The sequence below is a fragment of the Schistosoma haematobium genome, chromosome 4 (assembly GCF_000699445.3).
Source record: "Schistosoma haematobium chromosome 4, whole genome shotgun sequence".
Lineage (NCBI taxonomy): Eukaryota > Metazoa > Platyhelminthes > Trematoda > Strigeidida > Schistosomatidae > Schistosoma > Schistosoma haematobium.
Window position 1 is genome coordinate 29,747,473 of NC_067199.1, and position 21,305 is coordinate 29,768,777.

The 21,305-nt window shown below is 29.4% G+C and overlaps 1 protein-coding gene across 1 annotated transcript; it reads left to right on the top strand.

The window, feature by feature from the left end:
• Positions 1-855: 855 nt before the first annotated feature.
• Positions 856-17,624, top strand: NKX1-2 (homeobox). The gene is made up of 2 exons (XM_051216162.1): positions 856-1,344; positions 14,968-17,624. Exon 2 carries the CDS (start codon positions 15,252-15,254, stop codon positions 17,409-17,411), a length of 2,160 nt encoding a protein of 719 aa, XP_051066724.1. The 5' UTR covers positions 856-1,344; positions 14,968-15,251; the 3' UTR covers positions 17,412-17,624.
• The last annotated feature ends 3,681 nt before the right edge of the window (positions 17,625-21,305 follow it).

Below are 21,305 nucleotides of genomic sequence, written 5' to 3' on the forward strand. Positions count from 1 at the left end.
ATTATTGACTATAATAAAAAGAAAAGTTAACTAATTATTATCGAAACTTGTTAGAAAAAATGGGCATGAAATTTATCTCTTAATTTCATAGAGAAAATCTTGATTTTCTTTTTATAAATAATGCAATCAAAATGTTAAGAATTTAGTGTAGGAATAATACCAGTGAAGGGGGTAATATTAGTAATAGTATAAGCATTGTATGTAATTCATCATATGTGTAAATGTGTCTCTGTCACAATATTTACTTGTTTGTTTGTTTATTTACTAGTATTTTATACATGACTGTATAGGGTCATAATGATGTTGATGATGATTCCTAATTTACAAATGAAACAATAACAAGACTTTTTTAGAACCAACATTATAATACATATATTTCTAAGACACTTTTGATTGGGTAAATGAAGAACTAGTAGGCGGCATAATCTTAAAGGTTAAAAAAACACCCTATAAACAGGATTAAAGTGGATGGAAAAAAAGTATTTAATCTCACTCCCTCCCCCACATTCACTCATACTAAATAGAGAAGACATCACCGGGAATGACATTGTAGCAAATAAAAAAAAGAGAATAATAATGTGATGATAATGGTAATAATGGAAATAATGATAATTAAAAAAGGGTGAGAAAAATCAAATTACACTACTACCTCAAGAAATTATTTAAATATAATAAACACATGTATATACATATGTACACATACGTTTATCTAGAAATACTCTCCTTTTATTGAATAAAACCGCATATTATACATTGGCATATCTTTTAAATAAATAGTCAAATCAACTTGGATCATTATTATTTTATAAAAATAAATTCTTCTGTACACAACTTTTAAAATTCCATTCATTTATAATGACAACAGTAACAGCCTCAATGGAGTTAAATAAACAAACAGATATATGTTATATATCAAATTTAATAAGTCCAAGTAACATTATGAAAATAAATGGCAATAATAATAATATCGGTAATAAGAGTAATGATGACAATATAATGCATGATATTACCCATAATAAAACAGAACATTTAAAACATTTGAACTTTTCATCTAAATTATTGTCAGAAAATGAAAATATTGTAAATATAATGAAACATTTTATTCATCATAATCAACAATCATCATTTTCACCATCATCATCATCATCACCATCATCATCAACAACATCACCAATAGTAAACCAAATGAATATCTACGTAATAATGATAAGATTGATAATAACAATAATCCATTAAATACATTAACTTCTGATGAATTAGAACAGGAGAATGAAGGACAAAAATCATTTCTTATATCTGATCTTTTGAATACGAATGGTACAAATGATGAATGTGAAGAAAACAGTATGAAATCACTATCAATGAAACAGAAAATTAATTCAGGTTAGTGATATATATATATATATATATATATATATATATATGTCAGGTAGTTAAAAGTAGTCTACAAGGAACCCTGTTCGAATAAGATGGCGTTCCGATTGACACTTATTAACAAGGCATAACTGATACTCTCTGTGAGAAGACATTTACAGTCTGAGACACTGTCATTGAGCTAACCTGACCATAATTGACCACTTGTATAACTGAGATATTTACATCCGATCTATCACTGAGTAGTAAGTGGCCAATATCATGTTTGTCTAGGCGTTTAGTGCTGACGGAAGCAAAATGAGTAGTTATAATAAAATTACAGAATGTAAAGAACTGAGTTTATTGAATATTTATTATTTTTTATGTATAAAAAACTATTACAAGCGTTTTAATTTCTTTGAAATTGTACAAAATGAATAATTACCGTTACCACAGTTTATGCAAATTTATTATTTTATCTGATGAACTAAACACTTCTCTCTCAATAAATCTGGGAAGATTTGGAGCTAATCACTTGTAAATCTTATTTATACTACCGAAGTATATGTATATAATACTATCAACATTCGCATTACTTTTATTAAATTACGAATAATGAATTTTAATTAACCTGTTTTATTGTTAAATATGATGAGACTATAATTTGTCGACGACCTTTGAGCGACGCTAAAGTGGCATTGAGAATGTCCACCTACTAACCAGGGCTAAATGAGGGGTTTAAACCAGTGCTAAGGATAAGGATTGTGATTTACAGTTGATGGTTAGGGATAAGGTTTAGATTTAAGGTTTTCATCACGAAGTGATATCAGCCAAAATGTCAAAATGCTATTTAGCTAAATGGATAAAGAATTTCGCGCCGAAATCCAAGACCTATTATCGTGAATCTGATTGATTCGTCCATAAATTATAGTCTCGCCGTAAATATTTTTAATTCGAATAAACCATAGTAAAAAACATTCATATAACGTTTACTAATTTAACGCATATTAGAAATTAGTCAAATATTTTTAATGCCAATCGTTCATAACCCTTACTACTAAAATTATACAAATTGATTAACTAATAAAACTTAATATATAACTTTATACCAGTAGTTGGCTATAACTTGGATTTCAACGAGATCATTTTAAAATTATTTAATATATTATATGATAAGTATTTGAAAGTTTAAGAAGAAATGATTGTATAGTAATATTAACAATTCCTAACAAAACAAACTGGGTTCGGGTCCCAGAGTGGACATCAACTCTGAGATACAGGTACATCCAGCTGACACGTCCCAAATGGGACGAAATAGGCATCCTGGATTCCACTGCTAGCCACTATCCATTTCTGCTAACAAACCGATAACGTTTTAAGAAAAATAGATTAATTTGAAATATTTACCAACATTTCAGATTGTCAGTCTAATTATTAATGCACAGTGGATATGATAGTTTTGGCATCAGCTGACTGAGTATATTTTAAATAAATATAATCAGTGATTGAGAGAAGTCACAAACAATACTTATGACTAAGTATTTACCGGAGGATTATTAATCTACAAACACTTGTTGATAACTTTAATCATTCATACTTATGCTTCAGTGTTTTCATCGAAATCAGTATATGTAAGGTGGTCAGCTCTCCGGATAACCCAGTGGTAACATCTCTGACTGTGAAGTAGGGTAGTATGGAATCGGATCGGCCAAGGAACATTAGTTTTCTCAACATTACAGGTAGACCTTGCTAACGAGTTCCACGTAGCACGAGACCTAGTTCTAGAGTTTCCTGTCGACTACCATCAACCACTATCTTATGTCTAAATATAGTGCATGCGATGTTGAGTTACCTAGACAAGTGACCAAAATGCAACTTGATCGACAGAATTTGACTTACACTAGGAAGGATCTGGTATACATGACATTAACCACTACTTAGCGATTAACCAATTGTAAATGAGTATACGTACTACGTATACATCGTAAAGCAGATTCAGACTACAAAGAATAAGCGAAGATATCATGTGACCAAAATTAATCTCTAAAATGAGCTAATTAATCTTTATTTATTTGTAAAACTAACAACCTAGAATATATAATTCGTAGGTCTATCACACGGTGGTGAATATGGCAATACACACGCATGTACGATATATTTATAAATAAAACAAAGTAATATTACTTAAAATGGAATTTATTCGCCAGTTGTGTACGGTTTTAATTAAAGTTTAGGATTATCAAAAAGCCTCTTTGTGAATAAAATTTATTTTGTTCATCTAGTCTTGTTAAACTAAGATCAACCCATGCTGTCAAAAGTTCTAATTAGAAGTATGTGACTTATTAGTTTAATTCAGAATGGATTCAAATAATTACGATAGAAAAGTTTTGCATTTATTCTAGAGCACAATCCATTGTTAGTATGTTCATAGAATGTGCGATAATGTAACACTTAATTAGTAGTGATGTTTTAACTAAAACCGTTATATTAAATGATCGTTCTAACCTAGTCTAGGAATCATCAGTAGTACACGACTACAACTAAACACAATACTGAAAATAAGATTTGCAGACGTGTTAGGAAAAATCGATAGCATTTCGTCAATGCTCCACAGCTCAATGATTCATACTCCGGCCAATTTTAATAAATTTACACATTGGTTTGACAATTATTCGATGTTCTCGATAAGTGACTACTTCACCTTTTATTTGGCTGACCTCATAGATAATAGCTTCTCAATAGATCTTTGTCTAATCTATATTCAGACTAATCACTGATAATCATAGAGAGCTTCATCTACAATCTTCTGTAAAATTAGCTCCATTATATAGTCACTAATGTAATCTACTAAAACAATGAATAATTGATTCATTAGGACCAATTCAATTAAACAACTAACTGTAATCATAATGAGGATTTCCCAAGATTGATAAACAATGACCAAACAATAAAATAAACCTGAATTGTCATGACTGAAGTGAAATTATAACTTCTTTCACAGTTGTATCTCAGATTAATCGGTAACATATAATAAATCCTTATAGCTTTTGTAGTTTACACCAATCATTGACCTTAGATAACCACTGAAAACCAAGAAGCATCTGATAACTGTTTCGCTCTAGTATGAGACCCCTTGGTAATATTCATCCATAATCCTACCGTGATTTCAACAAAAAACCTACATATTGCACTGCAGGTGCTTTACTTTTATACTAGTGAGCCAGAGACCTATGGTCTGAATTCCTAACTTTGATCAACTCATGATACTAAGTAAAAACAACTCATTATTTTCATGATTGTTTAACTAATATAAATCTTGAATGTAAACAATCTTATTGATTCTTATAATTGAAACTTGCATTATCAAGATAATTTACTTATTTGATTATGAAATCTAGTAACTGTGTATTGAATTGATATGAATCATTGTACAATATCTTTATTATGTAACTTAAATGTCAGATTACACAATCATCACTTGAAATCAATGTTATTATAAAAGAAGTTGAAATGAATCATAATTTTATTTGATTATATTAAATAACATCATAACAAATAACAGGGCATAATTAGTAGTAACAATCAATCTGTTAATATCAAACCAAATTGAGATCATATAATAAAGACGAGAAAATATAGTGTAATATGTAATAGTGTATTGAAAATTATCAATAATATACCGCAGTCGATTAACATATTTATCCGTATAAGCTTGAAAGTGATTTGAAGATATTCGGTTTAATTCTATGTTAATGATGAATTCGCATTGCTGAAAAGAGAGAGGATCACGAAATTCGAATAAAATAATTTTCCGGAGGTATTTTGATCCTCTTTAAAAAAAACGATATTTAAACTGCAGAAAGAAAATGCTACAAATAACTTATTTGTGATATGTAAAAATGTTATTAAACCGTTTCATTTAAAATTTTAATGCTATTGTGGTTATTTCTGAGAACTGGAAGATCCTAAAGGATTAATATTAATTTAATTAAGCAGTATATTCTTGGTTCAAACTTACATAAAGAGATGGGAAATTTCCAATTGAATCAAATTCGAAATGGGGATTTGTGAAGATTGTAATAATTATAACAGTTGAATTCATGAGTCAGTCTAAATTAGACCACCATCGAAAACCTACAAGTACTGGAGAGTCGTTTCGTCTTAGTATGGGACTCTTTAACAGTGCACTTCTACGATGCCATACATAGGACTCGGACCCAAGACTTCCGGTCTCGTGCGTGAACGTTTAACCTTTAAACCGATGGGCCATCATCCAACTACAGTCTCCGAAAATCCCCATTCTGATCACAATTATCATGTACTCACTAGCGATTATCTTCAAGATGGATTTTCTGGAGTTCTTGCTAGAAACCGTGACCAGTAGAGTCCAACTCGTGTCTGGTGGAGACAGTTATCCACCTCAGACAATAGATGAAGGGTTGCTCAAGATCATGGATCAATTAAAGTTAGACTTTAATACAGTTAGATGCCGACTCAGTGGTCTAGAGGTTAAGCGTTCATGCGTGGGACCGGTGGTCCTGTATCCGAATCTTTTGTGCAGCATCGTGGATACGCACTGTTGAGGATTCCGATTGTAGGACGAAACGGATATCCAGTGCTTATAGGTTATCAGTGGTGGTCTAGCTTAGATAGACTCATGAATTCAACTGTTAGAATCAAATTCATTGAAGATCTTGATATTAGAGATTTGGAAATAATATTACGACTGCGCTTTAGTGACTATTAACCAACTAGAAAACAAACTAATTTTAAGGCTTCCCACTGATTCCTATTAAACAGTTAACATTAAAGAAAATAACATCAAGTCATTTATACTTAAGTATGGTCATTCTCTAGCTTAATTAACGAAACTTAATCAATATTAAAGGGTTAGAAAACATTTATATTAGCTACAATTCAATGATTGATTAGTATTCCTTATCATTTGAGTATTTAAATAACTCATAGTTCACTTCATAGAACTGAAAGAATACGATTTTATTAAATTGATCATAAGCATAGAAAAACACAAATAACAGGTTGAAATTAGTTCACAGTATAATTAAATGAAAGAAGTAAATTTAAATAATTTAAGGAATGTCTTTTTATCATGTTTCTAATTAGAAGGGATAACTAATTTCACAGAAAAGTAACATATCCACTTGTGTTTTTTTACCATAAAACTAACTTTTTAATCTAATTGTTTTATATCTAAATGGATTAGTTTCATTATGATTAGGTGATGTATTTGAAGTAAACACGATAAATGAATGCTATTAGAGTTTGAAATGACAATCATCAATTAACAATACATTGAACTAGACAATGAAACAAAAATGATTGGCAATAGCTTTTATGAAAAAAAGAACTCACTAAAAATATGATTACATAATACCATTGAAATTTATGTACTTAACATATTCAAGATGAAATATACCATGAAAATTTTAATGCTAACCAACATGAAATATAAATAGGGTTTTTGGACAGAAGTGTCATAATGTTGGAATATTTAGTCAGATAGGTGTTTATTTTATTATTAACACCGTCGGATGCCAGCTCAGTGGTCTAAAGGTTGAGTGTTTGCGCGCGAGACTGACAGATCCTGGGTTCGAATCCCGCGGGGCGGGATCGTGGGTGCGCACTGTTGGGGAGCCTTGTACTAGGATGAAACGACCATCCAGTGCTTCTAGGTTTTTCATGGTGGTCTAGACTCAATTGACTCATGATCTCAACTATTAATGATTTATTGATTAATATTACTTTTTAGTGAAACAACTATTATACTCTCTTCAATTCCATTCATTGTATCATTTAAGTTAAATAAATTTGATTGAATATCTCCATAAATAAACTCAGTACAGCATTGATCATTACTGGTTATGATCTGATAACGGTAGTAACGACTGGTTTATGTTGCTTGTCATATTTAATTGAAATTACAAATAAAATTATAAATTCACTGAAATTAATGAGAGCTAATTAAATTTTTGAATTGACAATGTTACTAATTGTTTAAAGTGTAATAATTGGTTTAACATAAAATTCCCTTAACTCTTTTACATATCACTTTTATTTGAAATATTATGAAGCATAAATTCTACGTAAGGAAATGATACTGCTTGATTATATAAGTATATGTGTGGATGTGTATCTACGTATGTCTATGTATAAAGAGAGGGAGGGAGAAGAGAGAGAGAGGAAGAGGAGAGAAAAGAGGAGAGAGATAAAGTGAAGCCTAATATGTTACTCTGCTTTTGATGGATGTAAAACACGTGTTAATAGAATAATTGAATGTACTAATCATCTTGTATCGATGGTAATTATTAAAAGTCTGTTTTTAATCTTCATATTTCATACAATTGTAGTTAGTATTACTTTGATTGTTATGACTATTATCGCTGTCTTGATATTCATTAAAAAGAATTTATATCATTAATATAGAAAAAAGAATAAAAAAATCCAAGAACTGAACAAAAAATGATGATGATGATGATAATAATAATAACACTAATGATATTTAATGATGAACGAATAAATAACATAGACGATTTATTATTCCCTTGTTAATTAACTAAAGTATAAAGTACAGTGTTATTGTATACGTATAATGATGAAAAACAGACGTAAACTTTGCATTTCTAACTGTCTCTCACTCTCTCGACACTTGCCTGTTTCCTGTGTAAGTAAAATATATACATTACCATTAGTTATTTATTCATTCAATTATTCACACATTAAAATTTAGCATGATTACTACTGATTCAACTCTTTTTAATTTTAAGAATCTAAAATTAAACATGTAACATTCATTGATCAATTTGTATATTAGGTATAATTAAATGATTAAGACATTTGGTATTTCATTTTGTGAGAAACAGTTTTAATCACTTTGAAGACTGTTTCCTATTTATCCATGAATCTAATTTCAACTATGAAATAATTAGCGAGGAAATGATTTAATATTTTAGGTATTCAATAGTTTTAAACTATTATTTAATGGCAACAGATCAATCTTTTATTCTGTTAATTAATTACATTAACTTTGAAGTAAAAAAAGATATTTTATGATCCTGGTACTCATTTTGATCAGTAGATAACTGGTTTTAGGTTGATGCTGATTGTTACTTCATGATGGATTCTTCTATCAAATTTAGCTAAATCATAAACGTAATATTTCAACTATGATATGACTAAATAACATTGAAAAGTATTTTTCTAGAATATATGGATTATAACTAGCACTGAGATCCAGGATGGACATTTCGTCCTATTTAGTACTCATCAACTTTATATACGTACATTTCCATATTGAGATTCGAGCCAAGTATATTTTGTTTCAAACTTTAGCTTGATACCCATTGAATTATAGTAAACAATCATTTAAATAATCATAAGCAATTACCTATATTTAGGTGTAAATCTCTATGAGTATCAACAAAAATTTAAACTACTAGCTTCGAAAATCAAGAGGATCATCTGAATTAAAGATTGATATTTACTTGCAAAGTAATGCATATGTTAATGCATCCCACAGTACGATTGAAAATTATTAAAGAGTAAAACATTTGTTTAATAATGAGAACTTTCTTAACATCATTTATGCACAAAAAATTTGGAAAGAATTAACTACCATGATAGTTTTAGAATGAGTTAAATTTGAATAAATGAAAGTTATCTTCGGTGAAGAAAAACTCTCGTAGCTAATTTAAGTAGTATGAATTGTGTGACCATTTTAAAATATGAAATCGATATTTTTAACATACTACGAACTATGTTTCCAATGTCTATTTTTCAATCATGTATTTAATATGCAAAAAACAGGGTTAAACTTAACATCTTGGAAAGTTCTTACTAAACAGTAATGTATACTGAATATAAGATTAAAAGCTGAGTGAATTACACTAATAACTTCTTATGTAAAAAAACTTTCTCAATAGAAATAAAACTATAAATTCATAATTATTAATTTTATCGAAGTAACATAAACAATAAACCATATCAAAGAACACTAGTTGGCTGTTGTTTTAGTTCAGGACTTGAAAGCGACACACAACAATAACTCCAAGTTGTATCAAATGTAGGCTTTTCTGGCCTTGTGGCTAATGTTTACAACAATAAAATATAGAGCGTCACAACCAAACTTGTTTCGGTATTGTACTAACTCGTAATTTAGTGATACGATGATGTTTTAAAAAAAAATGTACATTTACTCTTTCGCATACAGTATTATTCTATTTCCTTGAAACTATGATTAGAAGTGATAATGTATTTTACAAACAATAATGAATATAAATATACTTGTAATCAGGTATCACTTCTCTACACAGTACACTATTCAATGTTTGATATTCTGTTTATGATTTAATTGTTTTAATATCTGTCAGTAAACATATTTGTTCTAGGTACTTTAACTATTTTTACATCTTTGTCCTAGTGTTTTTGAAGAAACTTTATACCTCTCGAAGTCTAACAAACGACTTAAGGTAACGTTTAGTGTTTAAGGTTAGGAATTATCTTTAAAAAGTTCATGATTGGACACATTTTCACCCTGTTTAAGACTTCCTAAAGAAAGAAAAAAACAGTGATTTCTGGTTAATTATATGTATTAGAGAATGAGTTGTCTTACAATCTGAGAGTATGCGTTATGGAATTAATTAAAAACCAAATTGTTATTTATGAATATTTCGTTTCTTTTCAACAATTCCACATATCCCCTAAAATGTTGAACTTAATACACTGAGACTAAAGAGCAAAGAAGATGACACATTTTTAATCAGAGAGATCAGTTTCATTTGCATATATGGCATGTGCAATAAATAAACCGACAAAGTTACCAAAGTTTATCATAAAATTTTGGCAAAGACTAACAGGAAATTCATAATATATTAAACCATGTCTATGGAGGTCATCCGTCGAAAGAAAACAGCTTTTACACACCGATCAAGCATTTTGGTAAGAGCCACGAATACTGCTATGATCTGTTAGACTAGACTAATCCTTGATCTCCTGTTTTGATAGAAACAACGAACTTGTAGAACCTCATATATTTTCTAACAGCTGATTAATTGCCTAAATAATTTCAAATAAATCAACTTTGAGAGAATCTTCTGAGGATACTATTCTGGTGAATCATTGAAATCCACGAGGCTGCCAAAAATATAACTTTAAAGGATTCCAAGAAGGTTTTCAACAATAAAAACATAAATAGGACTAGTCTATTATCATACGCGAGGAGTACTTTGCAGTAGTTCCTTTAACTTTATAGAATAAACTTCTCAAGATGGGGGTTTGTGGAGATTGTAGGAATTTTAATAGTTGAATTCATGAGTCGATATAAGCTAGACCACTATCGAAAACCTGAAGGTACTGGACAGTCGTTTCGTCTTAGTATGGGACTCTTCAGCAGTGAGTACCCACGATCCTACGCGCGGTACTCGAACCCATGACTTTTGGTCTCACGCGTGGACTCTTAACCTCTAGACCACTGAGCCAGCATCCAACGATGTCGATGCCTAACTTCAATCAATCTACGGTCTTGCGCAACCCTTTATCTATTAAGATTAATACAAACTCTATAAACCCTTTTTCTGACAGTAATCATGTGCTCAGTAGTGACTAGCTTCAAGATGGATTTCCCGAAGTTATCGTTAGCAACCATGACTAGTGGAGATAGTTATTCTTGTACTATAATATAACTAATCTCCATAATTCATTCATTAAAAAATAACTTACAAATATTCAGACCATCTTTTCATAACAAGTAAAGACAACAAAATAAAACTATTTTTAATTAACTTCATTGACGAAAAAAAACGATATAAATTTAATCTGTTTAATTACAAAAAAGGAGGACAAAAAAGAAAGAGAAGGATTAATCAAAAGTGAAATTTTTTTAGCAAATTTACTCCAGATGTATTGTTAATTGGAAAAATCACATAATATTGTTTACTGATTAGTAACAGACATATATATGTATATATAATCATGAAGTGGTAGATGAAGAATTAGCGGTAAAAGTGGTGATATTTGTAGTCACTTGTTAAAGTGATGTCTTCATCTAAATGAAATGTATATATACATAAAAAGAAAGTACAACTGTGGTCTGTAGAAGATATACAAATATGTACAAACATATATAAAAATTATTTTAATTTGTTAAACACGTGAATTAATTGATAGAACTTTTGTTTCCAAGGGAAATTACACAAATGTCTTTGTATGCTAATCTGATGAATTCATACTACACAAAGATCATTTCTTCAATACTCTTCGTTTTTTTCATTTCTAATCCCCTACTCTTATGTTGTTGTTGGTGGTGATGTTGCTTTTTCACTTATTTCTTTACTATAAACTAATTAAAATCATCTGGTTTTTAATTTGTACAAACATGTAGGTGTATAAACATTTTGATATTCGTGTTTTCAAGAGAATATATAGACATCGATTTAAATATTATTACCTAATTTACAGTCACCATGATGATGATGCGATAAAAACACTTAATTAGTTCAGACATTTACTTGTTGTTAGTCTCCACACATAAAAAATATACAAGAAATATAAAGTAATAACCACTACTGATATTTCTAATAATGATAATAATAAACAAGTTATAACAATCTTTAGTTAGTTTATTTTCAACACAAAAAAAGAGATATTTATCAACACAACAATTTCAACATTAACTGGACTGACATTATCCAAACATGCTGTGAAATTTCACAGATTTATGTTATATCTTTCTTTCATTTTCTGTTTGTGTGTGTGTGTGTTTAGGTATAACAGATAAGTTTCTAACTATTATTAACTATAGTGAGTTTTTTAAGGAAAGTAAGATAGTTAGATAGATAGATGGATACGAAATTAAATTGAATATGTATATATAATTCAAACAAACATTTGGTTAATAGTCTACAAATTATCTTTGAATGAAATCAAAATGAATTTAGGAAAAAAAAAGTTGGAATTGAATAGAGGAGAAATTATCATTGATAATAATAATGATCATTTTTTTATTGTTGTTGTTGTGGTTGTTGTCGTCGTCGAAAAAAATGTTTATTTATTTATTAATTTGATATAGATTACTAATTTGCAATGAAATGTATTAATTAATAATCACAGCTGGTTACATTAATCAGTGAATTGAACTGATATTGTCCAAGTTTATAATTTTCACTGGAATGAAACAAAAAGTTGTTTGATTATTATATTTTAATAGTTGAGATCATAAGTCAATTAAAAGCTAGACCACCATGGAAAATTTGGAAACACTGGATGACCGTTCCGTCCTATTGTGAAACTACTCAGCAATGCGCATTCACGATCCCGCCTCGCAAGATTCGAAAATAGTTTTATGTTGACAAACTTATTGTTAGGATTCACTGAGAATTCCTTGATGAGATCTTCATAAATTAGGTAAAGTCTTGAAAAATTTTGTGCAGTCAACATCTATTAGAAACTTTCTAGAAATTTCTATGGGAATATGACGGGTTATATGTCATACTAATCGTAAATTTATCTATTTTGTAATTAATTCTTGATTACTTTCAAAAAGTTATGGGGATATCGAGGTTAAGCATAGACCTGTGAACATTCTTGTTTCCTGTTGACTGACGTTGAAGTAGAGTTTCTCTTCTCATTTTATACTTTTATTCCGTTGTTCAGGGCTCAAGTGTAAAAAATTCTAGAAATGTAGAAAGTCGATATTAGTCATTCAAGCATCAGACTTTCATAAATTATAATGTTCTTTTCTGAAAATGAAAACAATTTAAAAAGTTATCGAATGTTGTTTGGTTAGTGCATAACATTAATTCAAAATGTCAATTTATTTCCAACTAATCCGCTGAAATATTATTTCAACAATTTACAACAAATAACAAAACAAGAATCGATCTAACTTCCTTACATCCAAAGGGTTGCTTGTGATTATCATTAGAAATATCAACTTAACTGGTGATTTTTAAATAAACTGAAACATTGATTCTGGTTGGTCCACTACTAGAGAAAAAAAGACAATCATGTATTCTAGTGTGTTGAGTGGATTATATAATAAATTTTGAAAAATATTTTAAGCTCATTCAAAACAACTAATTAAGTGCTGATCTAATGAGTCCCACGTGTGTGACCATGGATACGCACTGCTGAAGAGTCCCATACTATGACGAAACGACTATCCAGTACTTCCAGATTTTCGATGGTAGTTTAGCTCAAATCGACTCATGAATTCAACTATAATAAATGTACAATAAGGTGTAAGGAAATTAAGAAGTAATCTTGAACTATGAACTGTTTTTTAAGCCTTAAAATTTATTAACTTTACTGTAAATACACGCAAGTGGAAATAAAATCAGTTAATAGAATGTTAATACCAACGATGTTCACTTCCGATGGCTTTTTTTACGGAGAAAAAGACCAACAACATTTATGACATTCTTTTAAATAATTATTATTCTTTCTTACGTCTTTAGTAAATATTGTAATACAAATTGATTGGATAAACTGATTTTTCATTTAAATATGAAGTTATTAAGTAAAATTGAAAAAAGACCTTGGTATTGAGCTTAACTGAAAATACTTCAACATAGTATTCTTAAATTTATTGATTAGAATATTACTATGTTGTGTCTCTTCATTGCATCTTTAGTTATTATTCATGATTGATTGAGTTTAAAAGTGTACTTTATGAGAGAGTTGAATATATCATGTAATAAATGACTGTCAAATTTAATTTAAATTATCCTTCATTCAACTTAATTGATACGTTGGTCTAAACGTAATCGAATGGATCGATTTCAATCATATTTCAAAGATCAAAGATCACATGGATCTCTATTTTGTGCCATTGATCAATGTTGGTTTAAATATATAACAGAGCATGAATTCTTTCAAAATTACAGATGCGTTTGTGTAGGAATTGTGAAAAAATAAAAATTCGGTCTTAATGATTCTGCATGCATAGTATCAAAGGTGTGTAGGTTGTTGGAGACAAAATCATTTGATTTGAAATAAGCTATTATACTTGTAGATAATATTGGACACTTGTTTTAATTAAAAGTCACCACCTTAAATTTGTACCGCAATAATTATTAGAACCTCCCCCACCCCAAATAAAACATCCAAACCATTGTTTTATAGACTAGGACTCCAATGATAATATGAAACGTGTAGTTATTTACTTAAAATAGTCGAATGTACATCTTTCACGAATAATAATAATAATAGAATAAAGGTGAGATTCACGAAATTTCAAATATTTGTCACATATGATTAGAAAAACTTGAGGTCTTTCTATTGAAATTTCAGTACAAACTAGTCAGATGAGAGTCGTCAAGTAGATTCGATTATTTCATTAATTCTTCAAATTTAGATTATGTGACAAGGGATAAAGGTTGGATGAAAATATGATGGTTTACCCCTCCCTACAAATTGTTTAAAATACTGAACCTAGATTAAAAGGAAAAGAGTATAAAATTTAGTTATAGCCCTCTTATAACCGCTTTGTTGTTTCTCAATTTATATTATTCAATTTCATCTCCTCCCACCCTATCATATCCCATTCCCATACTATGTTCTGTTTTCATTTTATTTTGATTTCATATTTACCTTTTATAGAAGATCAATTCTCTGATCAATCAATTGAATCCAAATCCAAATTATTACATGAATCAAAATTACAAAATACAACTGTCCAATCTATAAATATTAATCCATCTTTTATAACATCGAAACAAAATTCATCATTTTCATTAAATCAAATTACACAATTAAAAAATTCCACATTTAATCATCAAATTATTCAATCAACAAATAATGTACATACAATCAATGATTGTCATACAAAAACTTGTAAACGTAGATTAACTGATAAAACTTTACAAACAACTAATCAAAATTATATGAAAATTAAACGTTCACGTGAAATTAACAATTTGCCTTATTCTTTATTATCAACTAAATTATCTAGAGAAAATATAAAGATTAATGTTGAAACAGACGAATTTTCAAATAGACCTAATCAACAACATCATCATCATCATCAAGAACAACAAGTACCATATAACAGAATATTTGAATTTAATAACATTCAAAATGAAGTTGATTCATGTTTGTTAAATCATAAATCTCATACAGAGTTAATCAATAATCTCTGTACAAACTCAAATCAAAGTGATAATCATAATGATAATAATGATAATTGTCTGTATGATCTTGATGATGAAGATGATGCTGATGTGGAAGACCAAGAGGATGATGATGATGATGACGAAAACGAAAAAAGTGGGGAAAATGACATAGACGATAATGAAAGTGATTCAGATAATGATTATGAATTTAAAAAATGTTCAAAATCTACTACTAACAAAAATAATAATAGTAATGTAAATGATTCAAATATGAAACCAAGACGTGCAAGAACTGCTTTCACTTATGAACAGTTAGTTACATTAGAGAATAAATTTAAAATGACAAGATATTTATCAGTATGTGAACGTTTAAATCTTGCTTTATCATTAAATCTTACAGAAACACAAGTAAAAATATGGTTTCAAAATAGGCGCACAAAATGGAAAAAACAAAATCCTGGTAAAGATGTTAACATGCAGAATGATAAGTCATTCATTTCTAAAGTAATGATACCATCTACTTCATCATTATCATCAACAGTGACTACAGTTTCAATGCCAAGTATATTTTCATCTGTTTCATCTATACCATCTGTTCAGTCTTTAGGTATTCATCGTCGCCGTCATCACCATCATCATCATTTACAACAAAATCAACCAGAAATGGAAGCTTTTTCACAGTTATCTAAATTGTACTATGAAACATCATTGTCCAACAAATCAATACCAAAAGAAATGTCCACATTAGAATTCTTACGAACAATGAATTATTTAATGAATAATAATTCACTTAATTCATCAGCAGTAAATAATAAAGAGTCCCCAGAATATAAAGTAAGTAATGATTCATTGAAACAAACAATTTCATTAGATTTAAATAAATATTCTAGTCTTTTAGAATATTATCAACAAATATGGTCATCTTTAAATAATCAAACTAATAACTTTATACAGAATCATTCAAATCTACAATTGAACAATGAAAGATCTACTAATGATATTAAACATTCAATTAATTCAATAAATATACCTACATCTGAATTTTACTCTGATAATCTTAAGTCAATTATAGATAATAAAGTATTATATAATAAAGATATATGCCAACAAATCGATATTAATAATAATAATCATAATCATAATGATAAATCTATTTTGACTAATATTAATGAATCTTGTCTAGATTATAAATTGTTTAATAAAAACGAATTACATAATCCTATAAAAAATAATCTGAATGAATCTATTAAATCATCATTATCTACAAATATATATCCAACTTTATTTAGACCAATATCTACTCATGAAACTAAAATATCGTCATCATTATCATTATCATCACCATCATTATTATCATCATCTTCATTAAAATGGGATCACATTGAAATGATACCGAATTCTATTGAACATAATGAAATAAATCGAATACATAATCAAAATAATATATTAAATAATGAACAAAATGATATGATGATATGGAATAAGAATTCAATGACAGCAGCTGCTGCTTATGCCATGTTAACAACTTCATTTGAACAAACAAATTTTAAACAATATTTAAATCAATGGACAGAGAAAAATGAATTATTTAATTCATTGTCAAATAATCATAATCATAATAATAATCGAATATTATCAACGGAAATAAATTCTAAAAATGTAGAATTATCGACAATAAAACAATTCAGTAATAATAATAATAATAATAATAATAATAATAATAATAACAATGATCCTGATGATATTGATAATCCACATTATACTTCAACAAGTCCATCAGGTTTACAACATTCTACAACATCTTCATCAACTTCATCACCTCATACAACAACTCATTTATTTCATGTTGAACAACAATCATCACCAGATGATTTAATAAATAAATTAAATGATAATTTAAACAATCATAATCCTATTCAATCGATACATTGAATATTATAAATTCATTTAAACATTAATCTATTCTTTTCTATTCACTCCTTTTCTTTTTTTTTCTGTTTTGTTTTCTCTCTTTTTTTCAAAAAAAATTATTCTCATAAAATGTAAAATAAAAATGATTATGGATTTTATTTACCTTTATGAATAGTTGGCATTTAAGTTGTCAAATCAAATGAATATCAGACAACTTATCGAGTATAGTCTTGGAACACTAGTTATTATTCAATGAAAATCAATTTCTACTTCATATTGAAATTTTGTCTTGGAAATGTCAATGTTTTCTAATTTATGATTGATAGAATAAATATTTAAAACATGTGTATATTACTAATAAAATGTTTTTATCTGATATATATATATATTTTTTCTTAATGGCCCGTGGATCTGACTCCAATTAGATCGTATGAATGTTTGTTATCGCCTATCCTCGTATATGATCATCGACTTAAATCGCGTTACTCAATAACGGATTTAGATAAGTCAAATAACGAGAATGGACTTTTGAATACATACATTTTGTATATAAAGTGAATGGAATAGAACGAAGCAAGACGACGCGCAGTGGAGATGGCGGGTAAGCCAACTCCTATTTAACCAAGCGTTAATCGATATTTATAGTTACACAAAAGTAAGTTACAGACATGTGATGAGTAATGGGATAAGAAATGTACACACACCTACGCGCTCATATAAAAACAGTCAAGATTGATAAGCGAATAAATAACAAGGTCAGAATGTGACTCAAGTAGAATGAATAGAATGGGCTGTCCGAAAGGTAGAATAAGGTATATGGGCTTAACATAATAACCGACACTACCATATATATATATCCAGTATTAATGATTACTAAAGTTCTATATGATACATCGGTTGAAAGTGAAACTATGAAATAATAAACGTTGATTTAGTAATTGGATGTTATAATGTGCTCATTAGTGAATAGCTTCAAGAGGGATTTTCTGGAGTCTAGTGAGAAGTCATGACCAGTAGAGTTTAACCGTGTCTGATGTGGGGCAGTTACTCACTGAAGACAATATTGGATGGTTGCGCAATATCGTGGATTAGTTGGAGTTAGACATTAACACCGTTGAATTTCAGCTCAGTGGTCTAGAGATTAATTGTTCGAGCGTGAGGTCAAAGGTCCTGAATTTGAGCCTCCTTGTGTGGGATCGTGGATGTGCACTGCAGAAGAATTCAATACTAGGACAAAACGGTTGTCCAATGCTTCCAGGTTTCCAGCAGTGGTCTAACAGTGATCTATTTAAGATCTCAATGAAACTCAACAATTTCAACAACCCTATATCGATCATTATGTAATCATTGCAAAATTTCGAAGTACGAACTTCCATTTTCTGCTGTTATTTTTTATTATTGTAGATGTGGTGTGTATTTCACCCCATTTCACAAGTAAATGGCTATCAGGAATCAGTAGCCAAGTGGATAACACGATAGTGTTTAAAGCGAACATTAGTGGACTCGAGTCCCGAAGTGAATATCATCTCTGGGATGCAGGTACATCCAGATGACGAGTCCAAAATAGAGCGAAACGTGCATATTGGGCTCCACTGCTAACCACCATACATCCTTGCTTATAATGCTTGTGACGTGTCCTGTTTAGAATTTTAAAACTGAGGGAATATAACTGTTCATAACTTCTCGATTTCGTTGATTCTTTAGCTAACATCACTCTATGGTTAAAGTACATATACAGCACATGAGTTAGTAAGCTTCATCTTAAGTAAAAGACTATAACAAAAATATAATCGTACAATGATAGTTACGTAAATACCGTAAGCAAGTGAAGTATGACGGGATCTAATTAAGTCAAGTCTACGATATAGATATTTTCCTTATGATAACTGTGATAACTGAGGGAATCTAGTACTTAGAGTAAGTAAAACACTGAGCTTCGAGAAGACATATGGAAAAATACGAAGAATTTCATGCAATTGTTCTCATTTATGAATTTGAATAGAGCCGAAACAACAACTGATGCAGAATAATATGAATTCATCATATTTCCCGGTTTCTGATCAGATGCTTACAACTATATATGTATTAAAAGATAGCATTAAGGTAAGATATAATATGAAACGATTGAAATAGATGAACGGAAATGATTAGAATGATAGTGGTTATCAACAATAACTACATATATTCAGAGAGGGGTTTTGTGGATATTATAGTAATTTAATAATTAAATCTATGAGTCAACTGAAGCTAGACCACCATGGAAAACCTGTAAGCACTTCGAATCTCACGAAGCGGGATCGTGGTTGCAAACTACTGAAGAGTCTCATACTAGGACGAAACGACCATCCAGTGCTTCCAGGTTTTCCATGGTGATCTAGTTTCAATTGACTCATGAATCTAACTATTCAATAACTACATATAAATTCAAGAACAGGTTAGAGGTTATTTGGAGATGGAATTTAAAAAGCATAGGGGGTGGGTGATTCATTTATTAAATGAAGTCCAGAAGCAGATAAGATAGATTGTGTAATAATTTTAGAGGTTATGAAAGCCTTTTGTACGATTATGCAATGGTTGAACGGAATTTCATGAGTCTACATAAGTAAAGAGAATAAACTGAATGAAAACGTATGAGTGAAGGTATAGTTTTAGTATACATAAAATAAGAATTGGTTAAGGGAAGACCGCATAATAAAATAATGATAATGACAAAAAATAATTTACCAAGGTAGTGATAAGTTGATCACTGTCTCTTTCTGAATACATAAATCAGGTTTGAGTCTCTCCATTACTTATGTTTTGGCAAACCGAAGAGACGCTGCGTTGTTTTTATGTTCTAATAATTTCGAAGGCTTGTGGAATGTCTATGGTATGCCCGGTATATATACATATATATGTTTTACTGATAGTTAACGATTAGTTAACAAATATCGAATATAACTGAAATAGGCGAAATACAAATTGGGATTTACAAAGAATTACTGCAAAGCTCATGTTACACGTTATACTAAACGAACTTCACATTGAGTTAATATAAATGATATTATACTGAAGTTCATAAGCTTATACACTGAATATTATGCTGAATAAAAATCAAACTTGTTGAAAAATATGATTTCATGTTTTATCTCTGTCCTACAAGTAACTAAATTATGCATATCTATATCTCATTCTGAATTTTTCAGACTGAATAAAGTTAAGATATTAAAATTTAAATGCAACATTATAACTATGCCTGAAATCCGAAACTACCTTTTTTTGGGTACTCCTGACTGGCTAATTTCTTGCTTAAACTGTGATATCATTAAGATTTTCAACTGTTAGCATATAACTTTTCTTAGAGTACAATGATTCATTTGACTGAGTAACGTTCATAAGTAAGAAAATTAAACTCAACAAGAAAAGAAACATCTTTTTTTCAAAATAACTTACCAATAAAATCCATTAAAAAGTCTTCCATGGGTTTTACTTTTATAGATTGTTAGTAGTAATATCTGTTTGCAATGAAACCCAGGTCACTTTGTTGGACGAGATAAAAGATGAGTGTCTGTTAACACCTCAAATGTTCTTACAAAAATAACTTTGGTCATAGATAATGTTGGTTACTCTGCAGCGAGTCTTTTAACCAGGTTTTATTACCTTCTGGTACTTATCAGCTGGACATTTCCTCAAACTCATGTTTTTTTTGGAGATCACGACTGTCATCACTCAGCATTATGGTTACTCTATACTAAGATTGAGTTATGGATTCAAATATGGTGACATTTTAAAAAACAATATCAGCTACAATCGTTCAAGGCGTAAATCAATGGTAGATACATTTGTTTATCCCTTCGATCGTTTTGAATCGATAGGAAAGAGTCCATTGTGACACCATGAAGGAAGTATATAAAAACATGAAGAAGACTTTGGAAG

What these genes read in the sequence shown, in the direction of transcription:
- NKX1-2 (XM_051216162.1), top strand. Translation starts at nt 15,252, where the DNA reads ATGAAAATTAAACGTTCACGTGAAATTAACAATTTGCCTTATTCTTTA.